Here is a 22,237-nt window from a genome sequence, read left to right on the forward strand (position 1 = left end):
CCTTCAGTTTACCCCTGAGTGTGGCCCATGCAGCAATTCCACTGCCCGATTTTTCAGCAAATAAGGCCTGTTTCACACTGGCTTTACTCGTTCCGGCAGGGGAACAGCCTGCCGGATCCGTAACTACCGTGCGCTGCCTACAATGGAGACTGGCGGAGATCCGGCCACAGCATAGCAAATATGCTGAGAGGCGGCTGGACAAATACCGCTGCACACAGTGGTTTTTGTCCAGTTGGCTCTCTGCATATTTGCCATGCTGCGGCCAGATCTCCGCCAGTCCCCATTGTAGGCAGCGCACGGTAGTTACGGATCCGGCAGGCTGTTCCCCCTGCGAGTACGAGTAAAGCCAGTGTGAAACAGGCCTAATTGCTAATGAGCGTTCTCATGAACGCTCGTTAGCGATCATCTGGCAGTGTTATACTGCCGCCAATTGCCTGATGAACGAGCGAACACTCAATCATCCGGCAAACAAAATCTTCTGACAGGTTATATTATCGTTTGCAGACGGCATATCCTGGCGTCTAATCGCGATCTGCTGCCGGCAAACCACTATACAGCATGTGGACGAGCGATGGCATAGCGGAGGAGTTTGCCGCATGTGATAGCGAGCAGGTGATTGCCTGGTGGGAACGCTTCTAGTCGTGTGGAAGGGTACTTTCACACTAGCGGTTTTCTTTTCCGGCATAGAATTCCGTCACAGGGGCTCTATACCGGAAAAGAACTGATCAGGCATATCCCCGTGTATTCTGAATGGAGAGTAATCCGTTCAGGATGCATCAGGATGTCTTCAGTTCAGTCATTTTGACTGATCAGGCAAAAGATAAAACCGTAGCATGCTACGGTTTTATCTCCGGCGAAAAAAAAACTGAAGACTTGCCTGAATGACAGATCCGGCATTTTTCCCCATAGGAATGTATTAGTGCCGGATCCGGTATTCAAAATACCGGAATGCCGGATCCATCCTTCAGGCCTGTGCATGCGCAGACCGGTAAAAATGTGAAAAAAGATACAAGACGGATCCGTCTGTCCGCATGACAAGCAGAGAGACCGATCCGTTCTTGCAATGCATTTGTGAGACGGATCCGCATCCGGATCCGTCTCACAAATGCTTTCAGTCAGTGGCAGATCGGCGGATCCGGCGTCGGAACTGCCCGCCGGATCACACTGCCGCAAGTGTGGAAGTAGCCTAATACAGTCTTTAATCTTAGCACGTCCTATAGTGTCTGGCTTCACATGGATGGCCCCAAACCTCAAGTAGGATTAAAGATTCAGTCACCTAGAGGCCCCAATCCAAATGCAGGGTGACTTTAAACACTGTCTCTTCACCGGGTCCCTGGGCGGAGTGTGACGGGGTCCCAAGTAACCACTAGGGGCTCCTCCGGAGACACTACCAGCCTGTGTGCTCAGAGGTTAACGGCTTAACTCTCATACACCTATAGACTATAAGAAGCAGAAGTAGTGGAAAGGTAGAATGGTGGCAGCAATAATATTCCCAGGATTGAGCCTCTAACCCCGACTGAGATCGCCCACACCATTGGGGAAAAGGAGAGACTTTGCTGGATGTTAGCAAGTTGGTCTGGGATCTCAGAGGTGCTTCCGAAGAGCCAGTACCAGTCATTTCTGTAATAATATGAATATATTACAGATGAAAACCATCAGAAATGAGGGGAAAAAAAACAGCAGAGGGATAAACTGGACATAGAGCCAATCCACCTGACACATTCCTGAAATCTAGAGAACAATGAGGGGAGGACGACGGCCGGCTCATTGCCATGAACGCACAGACCCAGAAAAGTAACATTTAATGAAACCATTACCCGTGCCAAGAAAACGTTATCGCTAATTGGAATTTGACCTTGAATTTGCTACTTGTATTAAGCGTCTTATAATTGGGACTACATTTAACCCTAAAAGGGGTCGTCTCACTTCAGCAGATGGCATTTATCATGTAGAGAAAGTGAATACAAGGCACTTACTAATGTGCTGTGATTGTCCATATTGCTTCCTTTGCTGGCTGGATTCATTTTTCCATCACATTATACACGGCTCGTATCCAGGGGTTACGGCCGCTGCGCATGTGTGCCTGTGCGCACGACCACCACTAATGGATTGCAGGGTGGTTGTAACCATGGAAACGAGCCGCGTATAACGTGATGGGGGGGGGAAATGAATCCAGCCAGCCAAGGAAGCAATATGGAGAATCCCAATACATTAGTAAGTGCCTTGTATTCACTTTCTCTACATGAAAAATGCTATTTGCTGAAGTGAGAGAACCCCTTTAAAGTTTTGTGTCTTACAATATGAAGACGAAACTTAAAGCTATGTATTAAAGTGGAGAACGCACCAGTACGGCAGATACTTCCACACAGGTATACACTGGGGATTTTGTAATACATATCATGTAAGTGTTTCCCCCAGATTTCCGCCTTTGCAGTACTTGGAGTTAAGCACCAAAATTTATATACACAAAAAGCCAATGGGACCAAAGCGTATAAAAAAAAAAAAAAATAATAATTTCAAGCTTTATTAATCTAACAAAATAAATACACAACAAGAAGAAATCCGAGCCGGCACTACTGAGCGCGGTCCAATGTCGGCAACGCTTCTCTTCCAGCAAACATGCAGTGAAATAGGTGGTGCTCTGCCAGAGCTAACAGTCCGATAATCGCATAAATAAGTAGAAGGAAAAAGCGTCCCTCACCGAATCTTCACAAATCGTAGCTTTATTACAGGTTAGAACGCAGCGGATGCCGGTCACAAATGCAGCAACGTCAGGCAACAGCCGTTTCTCGCCAAGGCTTGACAAAGCGCGATCTTAGCGCGAAACGGCTGTTGCCTGACGTTGCTGCATTTTAACCTGTAATAAAGCTACGATTTGTGAAGATTCGGTGAGGGCCGCTTTTTCCTTCTACTTATTTATGTAACAAAATAAATAATAAATGAGAGAAAATAAATTAGCGTGATGGAAAAAGATAGAGAGCATAGCAAAAGGCGTAATGCCGGATCGAGTGATCCGTGTCTTTAAAAGGCCACTGATCGTCTGACAATACCAATAAATACAGTTCTATAGAAATCTGCTAATCCCCAGGAGCCCATAAAAGGGAAACCACAGCACCACAAACAGCGAAAGTATGTAGGTCAAATACCAAACACACTAACTGTATCGTATTAGCGGTGTTGCTGAACCATTAAAAAATTTAAAAAAAAAAAATATATCAAATATACAAGATTGTGCAGCAACGTCGCAAATACGAGACTCCCCCAGTATCGATAACAAGTCGGACACATACAAATATATTAGAATATGTCCCAAAGAAAACGAAGGGGGTAATGTATACATATCCTATTAGAACATACCCTGTGACATGGTTCACTCAAAAGCTGGGATTCCGCCCCAAGCGCAGGCACCTCGACGTGCGTTTCGCCTCAAAGGCTTCGTCAGCGTGACTTATACGGATTGCTGCAAAAACTCTGCAACGGAAAATGTCCATGAAGTGGACTCTGCCTACGGGTACAGGTAGCGGTCACAGAACTTATGCAGTGCGGCTACAAACTGCAGCTTCCTGCGGTTTTATCCCAGACCAGCGCGACGTCCAGACTATGCGGCAATGAGCAATCAATAGGACAGTCGTGCCAATGGGCGATATAACCATAGGTCTTTGCCACTTCCAGATGTGTCTGTACCCAAAAAGCAGCCTAAGTGACTCCATCTCCCTGGGGTACAGTGCAGGACCGGGTCAGTATTATGAAGGGGATCTCAGGATATTTTCTTCTTTTTTTATTCCCAGGTGGCAGTGGCGTCAGCGGATTAGACTGTTCCTGGAAGGCACCGGCATAAACCTCACCCCTGTAGACTTGCACGAGCAGCAGCTGAGCCTGGAGCAGCACAGCAAGGCCCATAGCGTTGGGGGTCAGCAAGAGCAAAGTAAGGTGAAGACCCCGCTGTACGTAACACTGCACGAGTCAGCAGACCCCAAAATGTCAATGGATATGCTATCATTGCACACGTGGCAACAGTCCCAGATCACCCAGCTTTCCAAGACTCTGATGACTGCAGAACAGACGCCTAGGAGAGTGTGTATCTGTATCTTCTCGGACCACAAGTGCATATCCATTTACATTTCAAGGTTTACAGAAAATAATATTCCCCTCCTTTAAGATCTGTGCTCACATCTGACATTGGCAGTAAAGGGGTGTTATCATTTATTACATTTTTATGATCACTTGGGGCCCCCACCGATCCGGAGAATTGAAAGGGCCACAGCGCAGATCGCGGGCTAGAATGCTGCGGACACAGGTGAACCAGAGCCGCAGCGCCTTAGTTTTCAAAATTCATAGGGGTCTCTCCAGTGCCTTCAGTGGTAAAAGTAGTCCTCGTAGAACCCTCCTTCTCTGGGGCCCCTCGTTCCTAAGTCATTCATTAGAAAAATTCAGTTTGTGTCGCCAATTAGAGGAGTCGGAGAGAAGCTTTAGTTGGAGTCGGCTTTCAGGATAAATATATATATATAACCATTTATTTTTATACATTTTATTCCCCCAAAAATGTGTCTAAAAGCTCTTAAAAATGATGCCACAAGTGTAAATGCCGCAGCCATGTGCCATACCGTCAGTGATTGTCCCTCAGTGGTCCTTGCGCTGTACTTTTATAATGCCCCCCAAAATGCCGGGCCCCTCACACAGATTGTATTTACCTCACTCCCCGGCACCCGTGTCGCTTCTGACGGCCGCCGCTACATCTCCCCGTTGTGTGGATGAAAACATCCGGTGACGGAGGAAGCAGCCAATAGCCGGGCGCGACGAGGATGAGCCTCCCTAGCGTCACCCGCAATGCTAGGGAGGCTCATTCCCATCACGGCCTGTTATTGGCTGCTCCCCTGTCACCGAATGGGAGATGCAGCGGCGGCGGCCGTGCGGGCATCAGAAGCGACACTGGTGCCGGGGAGTTAGGTAAGCACAATCTGTGTGAGGGGCCCGGGCATTATAGAGGTTGGATAACCCCTTTAACCCAGAATTGCATATGATTTATGTAAAGGGATTGTCCAGCATTAGAAAAGCCTGCCTGCTTCCTTCTAAAAACAGCCCCACCACAGTTTGTGTGCAGTATTGCAGCCGCGCCCCATCGACTGCAGTGGAGCTGAGCTGCAATACCAGACGCAACCTGCGGACAGGGGTGATGGTGTTTTGGAAAAAAAGCTGCCATGTTTTTCTAATGCTGGACAACCCCTCTAACTGTATGTTAGGTAATTGCTCCGAGCATAGCTTCCCACTGCTGTAAGTACACCGCACTTCACTCTTGTCAGAGTCTTCATCTTTTGGTGTGTGTTCTATTTTCTTGTTCCTCAGCTTCTGCAACTACTTCGGGGCCCCACCTTTTACCTGTCAGAGCATTAAATGAAGTATTCATCGGGGAGTCTCTGTCCTCAAGGTACAGTTACTTGCATCTGACTAAATGGTATTTCTATTGGCAGCGATCGCGCTGTATGTAGTGGGGCTCGTCAGTGATGACGAGGACTGTTAGTGGCTGTGCGGTCCGCCGTTTTTCTTCACTGCCACATGTCAATGCGTACAGTTGTAGAAACGGCTGAGATGCGCCCCATCAGGCCGACAGGCTCCACCGACAAATTGCAACTGCCTGGTACGTCTTGGTCCTGGTGTCATTCACACTCTTGAATGACGGTTCAAGGCTCAGTTCGGTGGGTGCCACACCAGTAGATATCCTTAAAGGGAATCTGTCACCTAGTTTGAGCATATTAAACTGTTAACATAGCAATGTGCAATAAACTACCTTCGTTCCAGCATGCGTCCTCTTTCTTTTATTCAAGTTTTCATTTTGATCAAAAAGCGATTTTTCTCATATGCTAATTAAGCTTCAAGGTGCCCAGAGGGGCGTTATTCCTCTCCTCTAGTGCCCAGTAGCGCCCCCCTGCAGTGCCCAGCCCGCCTTTATTTCAAGCCCAGCACGCCTCCTCATAAATTAATTTACTCCTAAATCGGAGCCGAACGGTGCCCCCCCCCCCCCCCCCCCTCCGCTACGTCATGTAATTTATTCACCCCATGATCCTTGCGTCCTCTTTTCTTTCCCCAGAAATCTCGCGCAGCCGCAGTATCCCCGACTGCCTGCGCCTGTACGATACTCCGGCTCCTGAGGGTAACAGCCTAAATAGTGTCACTGGGCATGCGCCGAGCCCAGTGACGTAATCAGAGCGCTGTTGCCCTCAGGAGCCGTAGTATCGTACAGGCGCAGGCAGTCGGCGATACTGCGGCTGTGCAAGATTTCCGGGGAAAGAAAGGAGGACGCAAGGATCGTGGGGTGAACAAATTTATATGATGTAGCGGAGGGGGCGGCTCCGATGTGGGAGTAAATTAATTTGTGAGGAGGTGTGCTGGGCACTGCAGGGGGGCGTTACTGGGCACTAGAGCAGAGTAGTAACGCCCCTCTGGGCACCTTGAAGGTTCATTAGCATATCTGAAAAATCGCTTTTTGATCAAAATGAGAACTTGAATAAAAGAAAGAAGACACATGCTGGAATGAAGGTAGTTTATTGAACATTGCTATGTTAACAGTTTAATATGCTCAAACTAGGTGACAGATTCCCTTTAAATAACCCACATTGCAGTCTAGCGACACAAATGAATGGAACATCTGGTAGCTTGCAGCATAATTCCAAACTGTTGAGAGCTGTCCCAGTGTGTACTCAATAATCATATAAGGAGTAGGATGGTTTGTATACCAGAGGGGAGAATGGCTGCAGCCATCATCCTCCTCCTCTAGAGACAGGAGAATGGCTTTGATATACCTGCCATTTTTGGCAGCCACTTTCTTGCCATAGTTTACGTACTGACGTCACCATTGTATGGGCTGCTGCAAACAAAGGCGCATCTGGTGGCCCCAGTATACAAGTGTTTTCCACTTCTTGTTGAAGCATATTGTCATGGGTCAGAAAACCTCCTTGAAAGGTAAGCCAGATTACTTGGACAAGGGGCGTATAACTCTGCCCTCTCCGTGGTAGCAGACTACAAACGCCCCCTGTGTAGTCTGATCCTGCAGCCGCTGTACATTAGCGGGAAGCAAGGAACAGATTGAAGCATGACTGCAGGATCAGACTACACAGGGCTGGTTTGTAGTCTTTTACCATGGAGACACATGGATCTGCCTAGGAGCTGTAAATGCTAAATGACTGATGGTGAAGTTACAGCATTTATTAAAGGGTTTCTATCACTTTGTTTCACCTATTTAGCTTTCAGACACTAGCGATCCGCTAGTGTCTGCTTTATCTAACCATCCTAATATAAGAGCTTATTGTCCTGCCGTTTAGCTAAAAAAATAACTTATATAGATATGCAAATGAGCCTCTAGGTGCTATGGGGGCGTGATTAGCACCTAGAGGCTCCGTCTACCTTAACAAACTGCCGCCGCCCAGCGCGTCCCTCCAGCCCGCCCATCTCCAGCTGAAGCGATCCTCTCCGTGCGCGTCTCTGTTCTGCGCATGCGCAGTGAATGTCTGATCGCTTCCCTGCTCAGACATCTCCACTGCGCCTGTTCCTCGGAGCACTATGACGTCATCGGCGCAGGCGCAGTGGAGATGTCTGAGCAGGGAAGCGATCAGACATTCACTGCGCATGCGCCGAATACGAGGAGCATCGCGTTCCGGAGGAGATGGGCGGGCTGGAGGGACGCGCTGGGCGGCGGCAGTTTGTTAAGGTAGACGGAGCCTCTAGGTGCTAATCACGCCCCCATAGCACCTAGAGGCTCATTTGCATATCTATATAAGTTATTTTTTTAGCTAAACGGCAGGACAATAAGCTCTTATATTAGGATGGTTAGATAAAGCAGACACTAGCGGATCGCTAGTGTCTGAAAGCTAAATAGGTGAAACAAAGTGATAGAAACCCTTTAAATCCTTTTGATGCATGGAGCAATAAAGAAATGTAAATGACGTGTTGTATGCTTTTAATAGATAATTACGCTTTTAATAGATAAATTGTCTTCTGCTGTAATTATGTTCTCTGCATTCTACCCTGACGCTGTGTCTTTATTAGGCTACTTTCACATGGGCGCTACAGCCTTCCAGCAGGCTGTTCTACTCGGCCGGACAAAAACCGATGTGTGTCTGCGGCCAGATCTCCGCCGGACCCCATTATAGTTAATAGAGCTGGCAGGCATTCTGGTAGCATCCGCCAATGCCATATCCGGAGAAGTCCAGCAGGCTGTTCTCTGTGCCACAGATGTGAAACTAGCCTTACTAACCTCTATTCTCAGCCATGCTTTGTACGCTTCAGCTTATGGCTTTATGCTGAAATGCCAAGGTCTTTTTCTTGACTAAACGCCTCTTTGCTCTGTCCTTTTAAGGGCCCATTCACACGGCGGAATTTTGTTGCGGAGTCCGTGCCAAATTTCCGCCAGAGGACGCTTAGTGTCCACCTCCCATTGTTTGCAACGGAAAGCAGTGCTGCTATTCTTGCAGCCGGCGGTTTAAAGCCACGACCTTGCCAAGAAAGGACACGTCCCTTCTTGGTGGGTGTCTGCGTGTGATGTAGCTCCAGTCAGTGGGACTAAACCGTGAGCAGGGCCGTAGCATTCAAAGCGAAAGGACCGCATCAAAATCCGCCATGTTCACACAGAATGTTTTCACCGTGGATCTTTCCACGCGCTGCAAAAGCTGCCAATGTTGCATGTGGATTTAGTTGGGAATTCAACTCCGATTTTACACCTGGTGCATTGAAAGTGGTCGGATCCACTGTGGAAATCCAAAGCAGAATGAGCGTGCACGTTTGAGAAACCGCATCATGCTCGTTTTTCTGTGCGGAAAATGCCCACCGCACGACTGAGATGTGTAAAATCTCACCCACTTGCCTTGTGCTGTAATCTGCTGTGGATTTTACCTGTGCAAATCCCCTCACTTGTCAATGCTTTACATCGACATGGGATAGTTATCTGGTCTTTAAAGTGAAACTCTAACCAATTTTTCATGATCTGTAAAATGAAGCAACTAGGTCTATGTGACATACCAGAACCGTAAATTCTGTCACTCCAGTCTTCCAAATATATTAGAATGACTCCCCCTTCCTTCTACTTGACATAAAGTTGACTGAAGCTGCACCTCACAGACTTCCTGCATGTAAGAGCTGAGCATTGTCCGCTTAATTTTCCTTGTTTCCTCAGCATTTGGAGCAAAAAAGCAGAGAAAACTATCTAGAAGGAGGAGAGTTCTTAGTATTACTAGTGCTGTATGCAGAATGCATGCAAGGGGCGGCAGAGCGGAAAGTCTGTGAGGTGCAGCTTCAGCCAATAGCTGCAGAGCAGGAAGTCTGTGAGGTGCGGCTTCAACCAATAGCTGCAGAGCAGGAAGTCTGAGGTGCAGTTCCAGCCAATAGCTGCAGAGCAGGAAGTCTGTGAGGTGCAGCTTCAGCCAATAGCTGCAGAACAGGAAGTCTGTGAGGTGCAGCTTCAGCCAATAGCTGCAGAGCAGGAAGTCTGAGGTGCAGCTTCAGCCAATAGCTGCAGAGCAGGAAGTCTGTGAGGTGCAGCACCAACTAATAGCGGCAGAGCAGGAAGTCTGTGAGGTGCAGCTTCAGCCAATAGCGGCAGAGCAGGAAGTCTGTGAGGTGCAGCACCAACTAATAGCGGCAGAGCAGGAAGTCTGTGAGGTGCGGCTTCAGCCAATAGCGGCAGAGCAGGAAGTCTGTGAGGTGCGGCTTCAGCCAATAGCGGCAGAGCAGGAAGTCTGTGAGGTGCGGCTCCAGCCAATAGCGGCAGAGCAGGAAGTCCGTGAGGTGCGGCTTTAACCAATAGCTGCAGAGCCGGAAGTCTTAGGTGCAGCTCCAACCAATAGCGGCAGAGCAGGAAGTCTGTGCGGTGCAGCTTCAGCCAATAGCGGCAGAGCAGGAAGTCTGTGAGGTGCAGCTTCAGCCAATAGCGGCAGAGCAGGAAGTCTGTGCGGTGCAGCTTCAGCCAATAGCTGCAGAGCAGGAAGTCTGTGAGGTGCAGCTCCAACCAATTGGGTCAGAGCAGGAAGTGATGTCATTTTGTCAGCCTCTGCTGTATGGCCCAGTAATATGCAGCAGTAGTTATTTCCAGTTGATTGTTTTTACTGGATAGGTCATCAATATCTGATTGGTGGGGGTCTGGCGACACCATCGATCAGGTGTTTGAGAAGGCAGCGGCACTCCTTTGAGGTCTGCGGCCTTCTCTCTGTATTTCCTAGGCCACTGACGACACGTTCATCTGTCACGTGGCCTAGCCGCAGCTCAGCCCCATTCAAGTGAATGGGGCGAAAGTGCGATAGAGTACAGCCATTTTTCAATGTACGGGGCCAGTGCCTTCTCAAACAGCTGATTGGCTGAGGTCCTGGGTGTCGGACCCCCACCAATCAGATACTGATGACCTATGGGTAGGTCCTCAGTAAAAAAAAATCCTGGAAAACCCTTTTAAAGCCTATGGCACATTTCAGGGCAATATTTTAGGATTGCATTTTACTCTCGTTTTGGCTAAAAATCATTAGTTTTCAATTGGTTATCAAAAATGTTCAGCCGTTTCTGAGATACAAGGGTTAAAAATCAGTCTGTTTTCTTTGTGATTGAGCTATGAGTGTTTATGAGGTCAGAAAATCAGAGATAAGAGTTAGACATGAGCCGTCAGGCGACTGATTTAAAGAAAACAAAGCGAGAGCTTGCGAACAGACCGTGTTTTTTTTTTTTGTTTCTTTGTTTTTTTAACCCCTGTATCTCAAAACGGCTGAACATTAATAAATATCAATTGAAAAAATTATTTGGAGCCCAAAATGAGTAAACTGCAATCATAAAAAAAATTGCCCCGAAGGTTTTCATAGCCGTTAAGAATCTGAGCACCTTGGGAACCTTCTTTTTGGGGGAAGTACATGGGTGCAGCGTACTTGGTGTGTCACATGATCCTAGTAGCTCCATTGTGTAGTCGCCACCTTCAGCATGGATTTTCTGATTTTCCGTGAGCTTCCTTTGGCTGGGCTGCCCTGCTACACTGCAGTGTAATATCCATGTGACCCGCTGTGCGGTTAGCTCCCCTGATACACACTTATGTTCTGTCTTATTCAGGGTGAACTATAAGTTCTGCAAACCACGTTTTACCTTCTCGCTTCATAGGGCCTCCTACTACGAGATCTCAGTGGACGACGGGCCTTGGGAAAAGCAGAAGAGCTCAGGACTAAATGTCTGCACAGGGACAGGATCCAAAGCCTGGTAACTTCTGCCTCTAAGCACGACTCGGGTCACCGATGAGACCAGAGGGTTAAGTGTGCACCCCACGAGGCCCTGTGACTACAGGAGCCTTCAGGGATTAAAAGGGTTATTTTCATTGTAGACCTTTAAAGCATGTTCACACACTGTATCAGCACCCCGTGCGTCGCGTTCAGTCAGACTTCTGTATAGTGCGGAATATATGTTCTTACTTGCGCTGGAGCCAGTCAAGGTTTAGTCGCGGTTTCCTCCATTTTGATGGAATTCCTAACTCAGATGTGAACATTACCTTACTTTTGGTTCAGGTCATGGCAGCCTACCTGGGAGCTCGGCTTCTATCCCTCTGTCATATCTACTTAAAGGGGTTGGCCAGTTTCCCATGGCATTTCTCAAAATGGCAAAACAGTCATGTCTGGTCCATACAAGCCTACTTGACTATATACTGCCCCCCCTGCTGTCCTGGTATAAGCGGAGTAAACATACTTGTCTGTCATCTCCCCCCCTCCCCCCACATCCAGGGGCTGTAGTATGGCGGTGCTGCGTCCTTGGGCTGTTCTTCAGGTACCTGTAATTCTGCACAGGCGCTGAACGGCAAATGGATGCATACAATGCATGTGCAGATACAGCGGATTTTGCTGCCTGCATATGCGCTGGTCTTGCCCACTCGCTGGTCAGCGGCTGTGCAGAATTACATGTACCCAGAAACAGCCTGAGGAAGCGCCAACGCCATCTTGCAGCCCATGGACGCAGAGGATGAAAAGTGAATGTTAACTCCATTGGTACCGGGACAGCCGGGGGCCTTCAATGAGACAGGAGGGGGCAGTACATAGTCATGTAGGCTTGTGTTGACCAGACAGGATTGTTTATGGCATGGGTTAGTGACCCAATGATTGCATTTAAAGGGGCCGTCTAGAGTTAGAAAAGAGGTGTTTTTTTTTTTTTTTGTTTTGTTTTTTTCTCCCTTCTAATCCTAAACCGTCACATGGCCTAGGTGCAGCTAAGTCCCTTCAAACAGCTGACTGCTAGGGGTTCTGGGAGCCAGACCTTCGCCGATCAGACATTGATGAAATATCCTGAGGGTAGGTCATAGACCTCTATCTCCTAAAAAAAAAAAAAAAATTCTAACCACTTCACGGCCGCCCATTGACTATAAATGTCCTATGGGCGGTTGTTTATCTCTGAATGTATCTTCTGGAACATCCATTTACAGATGGCAGCTGCACACTAACCCCAGAGAGAAGGCAGGGACAGTTCCCAGGTGTCCCTGCCTTCTAGATTGCTGTATATACAGCTCTCACTGAGCGCTGTGTATACAAATCAGGAAGCGCTATGTCCCGACCCGGTGGTCATGTGATGGCCGGGAGAGTGCAGGAGCTGTCGGGTCTTCCATAGACCACGATCAGCTCTGCACTGAGGCTGTACAGCCTCTCTGGGGGTGTATTTCCCCTGTAACTGGGGCTACTATGTCAGCCCCAGTTACAGGAGAAATCAAGAGTGAACAAAAAAAAAAAAGTGAAGTTAAATGTCCCCCAGAGGTCATGTATGACCTTATGGGGAACACAAAGTCTAAAATAAAAAAAATTAAAAAAGTGTTTTATAAAAAAAATAAAACATTTCACATGTAAAATAAACCTATAAATTCCCCAATTAAGTAATGGGGGGAAAAAAAAAGTAAAATAGAAAAAAATAAATTAAATAGACATATTTGGTATTGCCGTATCCGTGACGGATGGCTCTATAAATATATCTCATGATCCACACCGTCCAAAAAACACCATAAAAAAGAAAAGCCATTTTTTGTCACCTTAATCACAAAAAGTGCAAGTGATCAAAAAGGCGTATGTCTCACAAAATGGTACCAATAAAACCGTCACCTCATCCCGCAAAAAATGAGCCCCTACATAAGAAAATTGCTCCCAAAAAAAAAATGTAGCTCTCAGAACATGGAGACATTAAAACATTTTTTTGTTTCAAAAATACTATTATTGTGTTAAAGTGAAATAAATGAAAAAATTTGACTTTAGGTATTGCCGCTTCCGTAACAACTGGCTCTATAAATATATCACATGACCTAACCCCTCAGGTGAACACCATAAAAAAACAATTTTTTGTCACCTAACATCACATAAAGTGCAACACCAAGCGATCAAAAAGGCGTATGCCCCTCAAAATAATACTAATCAAACCGTCAAATCATCCCGCAAAAGAGACCCTAACTAAGACAATTGGTCAAAAAGTTAAAAAGCTATGGCTCTCAGACTATGGAGACACTAAATCATCATTTTTGGGGGGTTTCAAAAATGCTATTATTGTGTAAAACTTAAATAAGAAAAAGTACACACATTAGGTATTGCCACGTCCGTATTGATCTGCTCTATAAAAATGTCACATGACCTAACCCCTCAGGTGAACGCTGTAAAAATAAATAAAAACTGCTAAAACGACCAATTTTTTTGGTCACCTTGCCCCATAAAGTGTAATAATGAATGATCAAAAAATCATATGTCTCCAAAAATGGTACCAATAAAAACGTCAACTCTTTCTGCAAAAAACGAGCCCCTGCAAAAGACGATCGGCAGAAAAATAAATAACAATATGGCGTTCAGAAAATGGAGACACAAAAAACATAATATTATTTTTTTTTTAAATGCTTTATTATGTAAAACTGAAACAAAGAAAGTAGACATATTTTATATCCTTGCGTCCGTAACAACCTGCTCTATAAAAAAAGCACATGATCCACCCTGTCAGATGAACGTTGTAAAAAATAAACAGTGCCAAAACAGCCATTTTTTGGTTACCTTGCCTCACAAAAAAGTAATATAGAGCAATTAAAAATCATATGTACCCCAAAATAGTACCATTAAAACTGGCAACTTATCTCCTGGTTTCCAATATGGGGTCACTTTTTGGGAGTTTCTACTGTAAGGGTGCATCAGGGGGGCTTCAAATGGGACATGGCATCTAAAAACCAGTTCAGCTAAATCTGCCTTCCAAAAACCATATGGCGTTCCTTTCCTACTGCGCCCTGCCGTGTGCCCTTACATCAGTTTACAACCACATGTGGGGTGTTTATGTAAACCGCAGAATCAGGGTAATGAATATTAAGTTTTATTTGGCTGTTAACCCTTGATGTGTTAAAGAAAAAAAGGATTAAAATGGAAAATCTGCCAAAAAAGTGAAATTTAGAAATTTCATCTCAGTTTTCCTTTAATTCTTGTGTAACACCTAAAGGATTAACAAAGTTTGTAAAATCAGTTTTGAGTAACTTGAGGGGTGTAGTTTCTACAATCGGGTCATTTATGGGGGGTTTCCACTATGTAAGCCCCACAAAATGACTTCAGAACTGAATTGGTCCTTAAAAAAGTTGACTTTGGAAATTTTCTTAAAAATTTAAAAAATTGCTTCTAAAATTCTAAACCTTCTAGCTTCCTAAAAAAAAATAAAAAATTACATTACCAAAATGATGCCAACATAAAGTGGATATATCGGGAATGTTAATTAGTGAATATTTTGAGGCATCACTATCTGTCTAAAAAGCAGAGAGGTTCAAATTTAGAAAACAGTGAATTTTTTCACATTTTCGTAAACTTTTGGATTTCTTTTTATAAATAAAGATTAAACATATTGACTCAAATTTACCATTAACATGAAGTGCAATGTGTCACGAGAAAACAATCTCTGAATGGCTTGGATAAGTAAAAGTGTTCCAAAGTTATTACCACATAAAGTGACCCGTCAGATTTGCAGAATTTAGGCCTGGTCAGGAAGGGGGTAAACGGCCTGGTCTGGAAGTGGTTAAAACCCACAAGGGACTGTTCCCCTGCCTGGTCATACAGTAAAGCCGATTTAGAGCAGCCATGTTGACTGGCAGCTAAGGAACAAGGTCAATAGGATACTTACCTTTTGAGGATTGGATTTGAAGTTTTTGGCACCCTATATTCTGTATACAGCCCTTGAGGTGTGTGTGTGATATATATATATATATATATATATATATATATATATGTGTGCCGGCGGCTGAGTAGGCGATCCACCTCCAAAAATGTAGAATTAAAGAGGCTTTATTCACCAAGCATGCTTGGTGAATAAAGCCTTTTTTACTTCTTTACTACTTGGATGTGCTGCGGAATTCTTTAATTTTATATATATATATATATATATATACAGCGAGGAACAGAAGTATTTGAACACCCTGCGATTTTGCAAGTTCTCCCACTTAGAAATCATGGAGGGGTCTGAAATTCACATTGTAGGTGCATTCCCACTCTGAAAGACAGAATTTTTTTTAAAAAAATCAGGAAATCGCATTGTATGATTTCTAAAGAATTTCTTTGTCTTGCACTGCTGAACATAAGTATTTGAACACCTGAGAAACAGCAAGAATTCTGGCTCTCAAAGACCTGTTACTGTGCCTTTAAAAAGTACACCTCTACTCCACTCATTAATCTAACTTAGTAGCACCTGTCTGAGCTCTTTAAATACCCCTGTCCACCCTACAGTCAGTCAGATGCCAACTACTACCATGGGCAAGACCAAAGAGCTGTCAAAAGACACCAGAGACAAAATGGTGGACCTCCACAAGGCTGGAAAGGGCTACGGGGCAATTGCCAAGCAGCTTGGTGAAAATAGATCAACTGTTGGAGCAATTGTTAGAAAATGGAAGAGGCTAAAGACGACTGTCAGTCTCCCTCGGCCTGGGGCTCCATGCAAGATCTCACCTCGTGGGGTATCACTGATGATGAGAGGTGAGGAATCAGCCCAGAACTATAAGGGAGGAGCTGGTCAATGACATGAAGAGAGCTGGGACCACAGTTTCAAAGGTCACTGTCGGTAGAACACTATACCATCATGGTTTCAAATCATGCATTGCAGGGAAGGTTCCCCTGCTCAAGTCATCATGTCCAGGCCCGTCTGAAGTTTGTCATTGACCATCTGGATGATCCAGAGGAGGCATGGGAGAAAGTCATGTCGTCAGATGAGACCAAAGTAGAACATTTTGGTCTAAGCTTCACTCGTTGTGTTTGGAGGAAAAAGAAGGATGAGTTGCATCCCAAGAACACCATCCCTACTGTGAAGCATGGGGGTAGTAACATCAGGCTTTGGGGGTGCTTTCCTGCGAAGGGGACAGGACGACTGCACTGTATTAAGGAGAGGATGAATGGGGCCATTTATTGTGAGATTTTGAGCAACAACCTCCTTCCCTCAATCAGAGCATTGAAGATGGGTCGTGGCTGGGTCTTCCAACATGACAACGACCCGAAGCACACAGCCAGGATAACCAAGGAGTGGCTCCATAAGAAGCATATCAAGGTTCTGGAGTGGCCTAGCCAGTCTCCAGACCTAAATCCAATAGAACATCTTTGGAGGGAGCTGAAACTCTGTGTTGCTCAGCGACAGCCCCGAAACCTGACAGATCTAGAGGAGATCTGTGTGGAGGAGTGGGACAAAATCCCTGCTGCAGTGAGTGCAAACCTGGTGAAGAACTACAGGAAACGTTTGACCTCTGTATATGTACTGTATATGTATGTGGAATCAGAGCTATATATCAGGTATATTCTTGGCTTTTATAGGTCTTATAACATAAACAAGATGGTTCCGCAGACGGTGGAAGAAATCCTGAACATTGGTGAGTGTCCTGTTCTTGTACACATACAGATCCTGGTACTTGTGTGTGCCTCCTGCTCGATATGCTGTGGTTATCTTCTGTACTATATTCCTGCATCATTCACTCTGCAGTGGCGGCTGTCGCCTTCTTAACCCCTTCAATCGAAGGTGTTGTGTATTTAATTTTAATCCCAATAATTAGATTTAAAGGGGTATTCCCATCTTGCTACTTCATCCTCAATTGCTGCTGGGTGGGCTTAGGCAGCTAGAGTGAAGGCCGGCCACACCTCCTTATGACATCACACTTAGAGCTCAGTCCTTGCGTGCTAGTTCATGTGAAGAGTATGACTCATCAGTCTGGCAGCCTGCAGTGTCTGTGAGGCCCCTCCCCCTGTTGGGGAATCATCAGAGAGCCATGTGAAGTGAGCTCAGTGTACAGGAACACGTGGCTGTTCTGCACAGTTTTACACACAAAATCTCAGTCTGATCTTTTACAAACCCATTCTGTGCATCAAAAACCATAATTCCATATTATACATTAGCTCAAAAGCTTGACCAACCCCCACGCATCAGCACTGATGCAGATTTGTTTCCATTACAGCTGTACTCCAGTTGTCTATAAACCTTACACTATGTATCTTTATAGATGCATATACAGCTCAGCTACATGTGTCTTCTCCAGTCCTCTAACATCACTTTGGCTGAATGGCTTCCTATACAGCCCTGCTACATCTTTATTCTACTCCCCCACTAGCACTGTGTCTGAAAAGCTTCATATACAGCCCTGCTACATCTGTCTGTTTATCTCTTCAACCAGCACTGTCAGAACAGCTGCATATTCAGCTCTGCTACATCAGTTTCTCTCTTCCACCAGCATTGATGCTGACCCGCCACATATACAGCTCTGCTCCATCTGTCTGTTCCCTTCCCCACTAGAACTATGGCTAAACAGCAGCATATTCAGCTCTGCTACATCCAACAGCCCCCCATGTGCCTCCATCAGCCCCAATCGTTGGTGGAATTGGTGGTGCATGTAAAAATAATACTCACCCATTATGAAGTAGGGTCCCGGTCCTCCGCTTGCTCTCCAACGCTGTCCGGACTCGTCTGAACTATTTGGGGGGCCGCGCATGCGCAGGACTATCTTCCTTTGTGCTGCGTTGGAGCCGAGCATGCGCCGTTCTGTTGTAGACGCGGCACAAAGGAAAATTGATCAGCGCATGCGCAGCCGCCCGACGTGTGCGCTCCCTGTAAAGTAAGAGAGGCCGGCCACTGGATCACCAGGGTAAGCTCTGCGCAAGCGTGGCCCATGGATGCGGCCGGCGATCGGTGGCCGTATCCATGGGCAGCGAATATAAACAATAGAATTTGTTTGTTCGGTTTTTGAAGAAAATAGGATTTAAAAAATAGATTATATTGAAACGCTCAATGGGGGGTATATGATTGATTCAAACATCATCTAGAAGATGGGAATACCCCTTTTAAGTTTATATATGATGCAGAATGTGTGTTCTTTATATAAAAAAATATAATTATTTCTGGTGGTGGCCATATTTGAGACATGTATCCATTTCCTGTACTGTTTGTATAGACAGTGCTTTATGTTAGCTACAATTTAAATTGGCAGAGAAATGGTATTAAAGACAGGAAGTGGAGTACAGCCCCTCCCACACAGACCGGGGTATGACGAGGTACCCGTGTATAGAGTTATCCTGCCTTATGTAACCCCCAGCCGAACAACAGAGCCATCATTAACTCCTCAGCTCTCTAATGATAGCGAGATTACTCTGCCCATTATGTGCCAGTCTACACAGTAAGGCCTCATGCACACGACCGTTGTGTGCATCCACGTCCGTTCTGTCATTTTTCACAGTTTAGCGGAGGTCCCATTCATTTCTATGGAGCTGTGAAAAAAAAACTGATAGTCCTCCGTTTTTTTCTCCGCATCCGTGATTCCAGTCCGTCAAAAAAATATAACCTGTCCTATTCTTGTCAGAGTAATTACAGATAAGGAGTGTGAATGTTTTACTGTCCTCTAATAGATATCCAGTCCATGAATGCGATGAACCCAAGAGGTCTGAGGGAGACATTCCTTAAAGGGGTTGTCAGCTTTTGACTATCTATGACCTATCCTCAGGATGGGTCATCAATGTGAGATCAGCAGGGGTCCGACTCCCGGCATCTCTGCCGATCAGCTGTTTGAAGAAAAGGCGGCCCACATACAAGCACTGCCTTCTCTGCTCTGTTTCCTGCTCGCCGCAGCAATTGCAGTGGTGAGCAGTGTAATTAAAAGTATGGCGTCCCCACTCACTTTTAGGGGATGCCTCCGTCTGTTCAAGTGAAATAGTACAGCGCCGTTCCATACAAGTCAATAGGGACGCCATACTGATAACTACACCTGCTCACCACTGCAATTGCTGCGGCGAGCAGGTAAACAGAGCAGAGAAGGCAGTGCTCGTACAAGCACTGCCTTCTCTTCAAACAGGAGTCCTGAGGATAGGCCATACTAATGTATTGTTGTTATCCATATTGCTTCCTTTGCTGTCTTGATTTATTTTTTCCATCTTTATATGCTTCTCGTTTCCATGGTTACGACCACCCTGCAATCCATCAGCCGTGGTCGTGCTTGCGCACTATAGGACAAAATGTTGGCCTCTCTGGTGACCAGGACCGTGGGAGCTCACATAGGCTGGTGCTTTTTTTATAGTATGCAAGCACGACCTCTACTGATGGATTGCAGGGTGTAATATGATGGAAATATAAATCCAGCCAGCAAAGGAAGCAATATGGACAACGACAATACATAAGTAAGTGCCTGGTATTAACTTTCTCTACATAATAAATGTTGTTTGCTGAAGTGACAAAACCCCTTTTAAAGAGGACCTTTCATGGGTCCAGACATTATGAAATTAAGTAGGGGGTTATGTAGGGCATAGTGCTCGGATGTAAGATCGCTTAGTAGCTTATCTGTCCGGCGCTCCGTTCCCTCGCTGTGCCCCCCTTCTACTTTTCCCGTCTGGTATGGAGATGAATATCATAGGTACAGGGAGGAGGAGACGCCAGGGTTTCTCAATGGGCGTCTCCTTCTCTCTGGCTGTAGCGCGGTCCAATCACAGCGAAGAGCGTCACAGCCAGGGAGAAAAAAAAAAAGCTCACCTCCTTTGTGTGACGCTCTCCGCTGTGATTGGACCGCGCTACAGCCAGGGAGAAGGAGACGCCTAGGAAGAGACCACAATATTCACGGGAGTGCCATGGCCTTTTCTAACAGCTGATTGGCGGGGGTGCTGGGAGTCAGACCCCTCTCAGTCTGATATTGATCGAGGATAGGTCATCAATATCAATTCCTGGATGACGCCTTTAATTCCAACACTTCTGTCTTGAGATGTTGCTTGACTTAAAACCACACATTAGTCTGACCTTCCTGTTTTCTGTAGTTCCCTTCTCAGCTTTGCTGTATAGACTGGGACAAACTAGCACAGTCACCTCATGATCATTACAAGCTGGCATCTAATGATTGAGACATTCCCTTTAACTACAAATAATTTTTGTTTCTTTTAGTGAAACGTCATGAGCTTGTAAACCTGACTCTGGACAGGGAGCTCATGGAGAGAGGTGAGTTTTATACAGAGACCTTCATAGCCTGTCTTTTTATATGCCATTTAACTCCTTGTGTGCATAGGTGTATAGCATGTGTATATAAGACGTACTGCGGATGTCAGCTCATCCTTTGTTCTGCAGCGAAAATAAGTAAAGCTTATCCCGGGAGCCGTATGACCCTGTGATTGGGGGGGGTTGCAAAATGTGTTATTGAAACGGCGCCATAACCATCCATGGTTTGAATCTAGTATTGCAACTTCACTGCACAGGTGTGGCACTACTTTTGGAAGAAGACAGCCATGTTGTAAAGACGGGCCAGTCATACTGAATATGGTCTTTTGGGGTGGGTAGCATGATTGATATGCATTGGGTGGCCCTACTCTGTGATTGACAGCTATCTCTGTATGCATGCTCACAATCATTCTGCAGGACCGCCCACTGCAAATGCTCTCTCTTAAAGGGGTGCTCCCACCTCTTTCGTGACTACCTCACAGTGAATTGTGGTGCAATTACTGACGCGTGATCTGAAGGTTTCTCCTTTTCTTTTACAGTTGCAAACGAATACAACGACTCTCTAATATTCAGCCCCGAGGAGCAGAGGATGTTTTTCAGCATACGGGAACCCATTGCAAACAGAGTTTTTTCCAGTAGCCGCCAGCGCGGTTTTACCTCTAAGTAAGTGATTCTCAGTTATAATTTTTGACTCCAATCTTAAAGGGTACAGTGAAATCCTTTTTCTCTGTGGCCTCCTGTGCAGAAACTGCACCAAAAACTGCATGGAAAAAAAAAACCTGATGCGACGAATTCTGCATCAGATTTTTTTCAGCATTGAAAATACTGTGTGAACCTAGCCTTATGCTAGCACTGTGATCCTCGGGCCCGACACCTGTCATGTGACAAGATGGCCGTGTAGCCGAACCCTTAGCGATCATATAGGAAACGTAACCTGTGCTACACCTTTCTTCACAGGGTGTCCGTGCGCTCTCGGTGTTGGGACGCTTGCATGGTGGTTGATGGCGGGACATCCTTTGAATTCAATGACGGAGCAATTGTGACGATAATCATGGATGGCGAGGACGCTCTTTGCACCGTACTTCTGGATGAGTAATGAGCGGGGAGCCTCCACCTACAAGAACTGTAAAGCCTTCCCCGCCCTCAGGACACCCAGATAATGTGCAAGGAGCTTGTGGGATCAGTACAGCCATGGAAGATGCACTAATGTCTGTTACACAGAGCGCTGCTGCCAATCCTGCGCAAACCTCAGTCAAGTGACTGTTGTACATTTGTATAAAAAAAAATGAGAAAAAAATATCCTGTTATCCTGTTCTGGGCACAACTGCTGCCATTTTGATAGATAATTACGCACTTTACCGTTTTTAGCTTTCTTTACATTTGATTTTCTAGCACAGCAATCAGTTGTGGAATTTGCGGCTGAGCTTCGTTTCTCCAGCTGCTGCTTCCGTCAACTAAATATATAACCTGCCTCCAAAGTGAATTGTCAGTGTTTCCTTTGCCAGGCTTGGTCGTCTGTCAGTCATTGAAAGTTTCGTTTTCACTTCTATGGCGCAAGCCCTGTCATTTACATCAGTGTGGGGCCGACAGCCCAGCCCCGTCCTCACTGCTGGCAGTTCTCAGTAACACTGTTTACTTACAGCTATTATCCCATGAGTAATGTAAAGAATGTAAATCAGACATCATATAGGACTGTGATGGCTAACCTCCGGCACTCCAGCTGTGGTCAAACTACAACTCCCAAGATGCACACTTGCTTGCCTGTTCTCAGAACTCCAGCTGTGGTGAAACTACGACTCCCAGCATGCTT

At 45.8% G+C, this 22,237-nt stretch overlaps 1 protein-coding gene across 2 annotated transcripts in view; it reads left to right on the forward strand.

Annotated features, from left to right (window-relative positions):
- Positions 1-21,905, forward strand: part of NADK2 (NAD kinase 2, mitochondrial) — a 35,908-nt gene extending 14,003 nt beyond the window's left edge. Inside the window, exons 6-12 of one of the 2 annotated variants that reach the window (XM_040420968.1) lie at positions 3,789-3,925; positions 5,344-5,425; positions 11,071-11,214; positions 16,785-16,840; positions 20,377-20,430; positions 20,967-21,090; positions 21,385-21,905. In XM_040420968.1, the coding sequence (XP_040276902.1) occupies positions 3,789-3,925; positions 5,344-5,425; positions 11,071-11,214; positions 16,785-16,840; positions 20,377-20,430; positions 20,967-21,090; positions 21,385-21,523 (736 nt within the window). In that variant the 3' untranslated portion in view covers positions 21,524-21,905. The remainder of the gene's footprint in view (positions 1-3,788; positions 3,926-5,343; positions 5,426-11,070; positions 11,215-16,784; positions 16,841-20,376; positions 20,431-20,966; positions 21,091-21,384) is intronic. The other variant, XM_040420969.1, reaches the window with a different exon arrangement.
- Positions 21,906-22,237: the final 332 nt, after the last annotated feature.

Source organism: Bufo bufo, chromosome 2 (assembly GCF_905171765.1).
Source record: "Bufo bufo chromosome 2, aBufBuf1.1, whole genome shotgun sequence".
Taxonomy (NCBI): domain Eukaryota; kingdom Metazoa; phylum Chordata; class Amphibia; order Anura; family Bufonidae; genus Bufo; species Bufo bufo.